This window comes from Macaca thibetana, chromosome 11 (genome assembly GCF_024542745.1).
Source record: "Macaca thibetana thibetana isolate TM-01 chromosome 11, ASM2454274v1, whole genome shotgun sequence".
Classification (NCBI taxonomy): domain Eukaryota; kingdom Metazoa; phylum Chordata; class Mammalia; order Primates; family Cercopithecidae; genus Macaca; species Macaca thibetana.
In genome coordinates, this window is record NC_065588.1 from 104,005,528 (window position 1) to 104,012,170 (window position 6,643).

The following is a 6,643-nucleotide window of genomic DNA, read 5'->3' on the forward strand; positions in this document are numbered from 1 at the left end:
AGAGTTTTATTTCAGACCCTATGCATGTGGTGTGCTGCTGTTCTAGGTGGTTTACTTAGATTGTCTCCATTTTGATGAATGAGGAAATCGAGGAGAGAACTAACACCCTCTGTTTTTTTTTGTTGTTGTTTGTTTTTTGTTTTTGTTTTTTGGATGGAGTCTCGCTCTATCGCCCAGGCTGGAGTGCAGTGGCACAATGTTGGCTCACTGCAGTCCCCACCTCCCAGGTTCAAGCAATTCTCCTGTCTCAGCCTCCTAAGTAGTTGGGACTACAGGTGTGTGCCGCCATGCCCGGCTAATTTTTTGTTTTTTTTAGTAGAGATGCCTGTAATCCCAGCTTCTTGGGAGGCTGAGGCATGAGAATTGCTTGAACTGGGAGACAGAGGTTACAGTGAGCTGAGATGGTGCCACTGCACTCCAGCATCTGGGTGATACAGCGAGACTTTGTTTTTTTAAAAAAAAAAAGTTATTTAAAAGTTGAAAATGAAGCTGTGCTTCTAAAAATTAAGTGGGCATTAATCACTTAAATTAAAATTAACCTAGTAGCCTCTTCCATGATATCTGTAGATTCATTATTCCTTTTGCTCAAGATCTCAGTCTCTCCGAGTCATCTGATCCCCGAGGAATCATATTTAAAGAGGACCAGAACTAGGCCTCCCTTTAAAAAAGTATGTAGAAAGAGAAAAGTTATTTAATCCATGATAAAATGTGAGATGGGAAAAATAGCAAGATGACATTAGAACAATTTGAATTTTGAAAGAAAACTACAAATATCTCAGTAGGGGATTTTTATACATAGAAGGGGATTAAAAGGAAAAGACTCAAGGCTGGTTCAAGGGAAAGAAAGGTACCATTTACTTCAATGTGAATGATTCTACTTGAAAACATAAGCAGCAGAGAAAACGTTCCCTGTTCTTCGACTCTGGCTTGTATCCTAACACTATGAAGTGCCTAATACCCAGATTTCAATGGTAATTTTTCACAATTTAAATTATTCCTGTGATTTATCAAAAATTTTTAGAATAAAATTTGAACAAATGGAAGTAAATAAAAACTCCCTAAAATAGTCTGATGTATATGAATTTATAGAACTTTGTAAAATTGCAAATGCAATCACACTGATAATCTATTTTAGGATTCTAAGCAAAGCTTGATGTGTATAATATATATCGGCAAAACCATTGCTACTAACAAACGCTGGAAAAATCCCTAAAATAGGCTTGTGATATTAGTAGGTTGGGTCTAACCTAAAGTGACGGCAATTTAATCTTATCTTCTTTTTCAAGGTAAATATTATCAGGATGAAGGGTTTCACTAAGAATATTGTGGACTGCAGATTTATCACCAATAAAAACCTCATTCCCTGCTATAATTAAATAAACACCTGATTAGGTTAAAGGGGGTGGCAGGGTGTGACCATGGAGGATTAGAGGGAGTGTCAGGGTGTCATCATGGAGGGTGGGGCAATCTTGCCAATAAAAGGCCCTCCTATGCCGCTTCCCCACCATACCTGAGCTCCTGGTGGAAGACGATGGAGTACAAAGGAGCTTTCAGCAGAAGAGGTGAGTCCACACCTGTGTGCTTTGTTTTTCCTTCTCAGATGTCTAGAATTGGGGTTATAACATAGGGGGATGAATGAAAGAAGTTAGTAATTAATGCATTCAACAAAGGCTGTCTGAGTGCTGCCTCGGAGTTGAAATCAGTCACCCTGGATCCCCTCACTCTAGGAGTGGTGGCAGTCAGTTTGGTATTCAGTCCCAAGGCTGCAGGAAGGATGCAGTTCTTATTCTCATTAATGAATCTCTTGCTTGGGCTCCCCTCGGAGGAGACGAAATGACCCAAGCTCGCTGCTCCTCACATGGGTGCTGCTGGCACAGCCTCAACTGCTGCAGGCTCATCTGCTGGCACAGCTGCTGGGTCACCAGGAGAATCGACTCTTCCTCCACCTCAGCTCAGAGCACAGGGACGATTTGGGACTTGTCTTTCCCAATAGAACTTCAAATCTCTGAAGACAAGGGCATGTGCTGGAGTGTTGGTACTCACGGCCTTGATCTAGGGACTACAAAGCTGGAACACAGTAACTCTATGCATGGAAAGTTGTCACTTGTTACACACTAAGAGGCTGTCAGTTCATGAAAATTCACTTCCATGTGTATTTTTGTTTTCCCTGACAGTGACCACGGATGAACTCTTAAAAGAAGCAACCAGATGTCCCATCTGCACAGCTTACTTAGAAAAGCCAATGTCCTTGGAGTGTGAATGCGTCTTCTGCCTCAGCTGCACCAATTCACTGCAGAAAGAGCCCCAAGGGGAAGGTGTCTTGTGTCCCTTCTGCCTGGTGGCTTCTCAGAAAAACAACATCAGGCTCAATCGGCAGCTGGGGAGTCTGGTTTCCCACATTAAGGAACTGGAGCCCAAGCTGAAAAAGATTCTGAAGATGAACCCAAGAATGCGGAAGTGCCAAGGTAAGGAGTCTGTATACCCTGCCCCTTCCCACTACCAAAAGAGGAAAAAGTACTGTTGCAATTGGCTCTCCGTACTGTATGGGAATTAGCTGATGTCTGGCACCTGAAACTGAAATGTTCCTCTGGCATCAGTGATTCTCAGCCCTGACAACACGTAGAAACACCTGGTTTTATTTTTTGCTCTCCAACAAAAAATACCCGTGTCTATGTCATGGCTTAGACAAGGGATTCTCAAAACTTAAAAGAAATGTGTACACATTTGAGATACACGTGCAATTTGGTTACATTTCCACTGACACTGTAAGAGTTCCCTTTTCTTCACATCCTCACTGGCATTTGTTTTATTTTGTGCTTTTGATAATAGCCACTTTAACCAGGTGAAATGATATCTTATTGTGGTTTTTATTTGCATTTATCTGAGTGTTGTTAAGAATTTTTTAATACTCCTATTGGACATTCATATGCCTTCTCTCAAGAAATGTCTTGAAATTCTTTGCCCGCTTTTTTTTTGTTTTTGTTTTTGTTTTTGAGACGGAGTCTCGCTCTGTCGCCCAGGCTGGAGTGCAGGGGCCGGATCTCAGCTCACTGCAAGCTCCGCCTTCCGGGTCTACGCCATTCTCCTGCCTCAGCCTCCGGAGTAGCTGGGACTACAGGCGCCTGCCACCTCGCCCGGCTAGTTTTTTGTATTTTGTAGTAGAGACGGGGTTTCACCGTGTTAGCCAGGCTGGTCTGGATCTCCTGACCTCGTGATCCGCTTGTCTCGGCCTCCCAAAGTGCTGGGATTACAGGCTTGAGCCACCGCGCCCGGCCCTCTTTGCCCGCTTTTTAATGAGAATGTTTGATTTTCTGCTGCTGTTTGAGTCTGTTGTATATTATTCATATTAATTTTGTCAGATGAATAGTTTACAAATCTTTTGTCTCATTCTACAGGTCTTTTGAAATAACCCCATTTGACCAAAAAAAAAAAAAAAAAAAAAAAAAGACAATATTTTAAAAAACCCAGAAAGCCTATGTGACTACATATTCAAATTTTGGGAGTTCCAGGGACAGGCAAAGGCATAGAAACCTATTTAACAAAATAATAGCTGATACCTTATTTTAATGTACAAAATCTACATTGGTGGTCACATCTGTCTTTAGGCTTGAAGGATAACAGGTTCTGTAGATTTACTTTTTCCAGAATGGTCTAGACAATAAATTTTCCTAGACCAGATTCCACCCCTTCCTTTCTTCCTCTTCCATTAAAGTTGGTGACTTCACTTTTCAACTACATACGCAATGCTGTAAAGTGCTCATTCTAATAACTTTTAAATACCTTTATCTCATCTCTTAAATTTAAGCCCATTAACACTGTCTTGCTTAAGGCCCCAACTCCCCCATAGGATGAAGAGCATCCTTGCGTCTCTGTCCTTATCTTCCTCTTGGCCTTAGATTCTCCTAACATCCAGGCATGGGACCTCTGTCATCCATTATCAGCTGCAGAGATATCCCATCTCCTGTCAAAACCGTGAACAAAAGTCACTGGTTACAAATATGGAGAACAAAAGCCTGGATTCATGCCCTAGACACTATTTAAATTGGACTAATAAAATGTGAAAAAAGAAACATATCATTTAATACAGCAAACTTGCATTGTCTTTATTATCACTCATTTTTCACTCATTAGTATAGTAGAAAGAGGGTTGTGGTGTCTGTCTTGAGGTCTCCAAGCAGAAGAAATACATGACATAAACACACACACAGCGTAATGTAGAATAAGAACTTCTACTATAAGTAAGAGCCAGGTATTACAACGAGTATATCTGTGAGAATTTCAACTACTCAGGGAAGTTGCCTCGAGAAAAGTTCTGACTTCAGGAAAAAAAGCAGAATGGCAGAAACCAAAGTCGATGAGATATTTGGGACTTGGCAGTAGAGGAGTGAAATGGGCTTGGCTTCTGTGCATTTGCTCAGCTGCTTGTTTTTCTTTTCACAGTGGAGGTGACCTTGGATGTTGACACAGCTCACAACCTCCTCCTCATTTCTGAAGACCTCAGGAGCGTCCGATGTGGGACGATCCATCAGAATCGGCCAAACAGTGCTGAGAGATTCAACTTGGCAGGTGCTGTCCTGGGCTCCCCTGGTTTCACCTCTGGCCGCCACTACTGGGAGGTGGACCTAGGAACAAGCACAGAATGGAATCTGGGAGTCTGCAGAGAATCTGCCAGCCGCAAAGGGAACATCCAAATGACCACAGAGCATGGATTCTGGATTGTGAGTTTGAGGGCTGAGGGCTTCCACTTTGCTAACACAAGCCCTCCAACACCCCTCTGGGTGAACCCCAATTTACAGCGAATGGGGATTTTTATGGATAGAGGCATGGGAGACATCTCCTTTTACCACCTTGGAGATGGATCCCACATCTATACATTCACGAAAGTTTTTCCTGAGGAGCCACTGCGCCCATATTTTGCTCCTTCCACCCTCCCAGATCAGGGTGTCCTGAGTGTCTGTCCTGTGATAAACCCAGGCACTGCCCATCCTCTAGTCCATCCTGGGGAGGGCAAATAAACCCCCACTGCATAGAAACAGGTTCGGGAAATTAAATTATTTGGTGGGTAGACCTAGGAAGTTTCTGTTGGGTATATATATTTTATAAAATCATGGCACAAAAATATAGACCATTCCATGATGTAGTTAACTTCATAGATTCATTAGGATAAAAGCTGAGTTTTAAATATTGATTATTGTCACCATCAAACGTGTGAGTTTTGTGTTTATATTTTGTTTCCTAATGATATGTATTGTATTCTTAAATTCCAAATGCTTTACCTTTTATTTCTGTAAGTTCAGCTTGATGTATTATGGAGTTTATAAGTTAAATAAATATTTGGCTGTAACCAAATGGATTATGTGAGTTTCTAAATAATAAGGGTGCAATACTTTTTATTCCTAGAGCAATGTGTGTGGGGGTGGGGTGGGGGGGTGGGTAGGGTGTGTGTGTGTGTGTGTGTGTGTATTTGAACAAGACAAATGTGGATAAATACCTGTGTCCTATCCAGCACTGAATGACTTTCCACCGCCACAGCTCCGTGGAGCTAACATTGTCTTGGACGTGAGCTTGTCTACATTAACAATGGTGAATTCCCCCACTGTAGAATGTACTGTTTTGTCTCCAGTGCACTCCTGGTAATACCTGACTCTCTCAGCCGATCCTTCCTCCTTCCATTTCCCCTGTGGGGTCCTCCGTGCTGTGCTCCTCTGGCTGGCACAGCTCTGGTCACTGTGGAGATGCGTGCTGGGGGCCAGGCAGTCATGCTCTTATCACAAGTCAGTTCCCTGCAGGAGGGATCTACTGAAACTAGTGCTGGTTTTTTCAAGTGTTCTTTGCATATTAAATCATTGGCAACTTTTACATACTTTTAAATTTTTTTTTTAAGAGCCTTATTCTGTCACCCAGGCTGGAGTGCAGTGGTGTGATCTCAGCTAACTGCAGCCTTGACCTCCCCAGGTGCAGGCGATCCTCCTACCTCAGCCTCCCTGTAGCCCCAGCTGGCACTACAGGTGTGCACCATCATGCCCGGCTAATTTCTCCTCCCCCTTTTTTTTTTTTTAAATAGAAACGGGGTTTCACCGTGTTCCCCACACTGGTCTCAAACTCCTGGGTTCAAGCAATCTGCCCACCTTGGCCTCCCCAAATGTTGGGATTACAGATGTGAGCCACTGCTCCCGGCCTTGTATCCCATTTTTAAGAATCGTTGAAGACGGTCAAAGGTCTGGCTTGTCAGCATTGTGAGCTGATTCAGAAAAGGCCCTGCCTCCCCGCCACGTGAATGTGCTGGGGATATATGCAATATACCTTGATTGAAAAGTACACTTGCAGCAAAGTCAGGAAGATTCCAGGATACATATACCTATCCTGACCGGCATAGGTAAGTTTCCCAGACTCTAATTCCAGAATTCATGTGGTTTCAGAGAAACTAGTGGAGGAAAAGGTAGGAGCAGGAGGAAAAGGAAGAAGCCAAGAAAAAGTGAAATTTTAGGTAAAAACCCAAGTTTTTAAAATAAAATAAATAAATAAATAAATAAATAATTTTTAGAGACAGGGTCTCACTATGTTGCCCAGGCTGGGCTGGAACTCCTAGTGTCAAGCTATTCTCCCACCTCAGCCTCCCCAGTAGTTGGGGTTAAAAGTGCCA

At 42.7% G+C, this 6,643-nt stretch overlaps 1 protein-coding gene across 1 annotated transcript; it reads left to right on the top strand.

Moving 5' to 3' along the window:
* The first annotated feature begins 2,174 nt into the window (after positions 1 to 2,174).
* On the top strand, positions 2,175 to 5,205 carry LOC126931506 (ret finger protein-like 3). The gene is made up of 2 exons (XM_050749879.1): positions 2,175 to 2,465; positions 4,441 to 5,205. Exons 1-2 carry the CDS (start codon positions 2,243 to 2,245, stop codon positions 5,013 to 5,015), a joined length of 798 nt encoding a protein of 265 aa, XP_050605836.1. The 5' UTR covers positions 2,175 to 2,242; the 3' UTR covers positions 5,016 to 5,205.
* Positions 5,206 to 6,643: the final 1,438 nt, after the last annotated feature.

Excerpts from the sequence above, each read along its gene's own strand:
- LOC126931506 (XM_050749879.1), top strand. The coding sequence starts at position 2,243 with ATGTCCTTGGAGTGTGAATGCGTCTTCTGCCTCAGCTGCACCAATTCA. Across the intron at positions 2,466-4,440 it reads AAGAATGCGGAAGTGCCAAG|TGGAGGTGACCTTGGATGTT; the intron begins GTAAGGAGTCTG and ends TTCTTTTCACAG.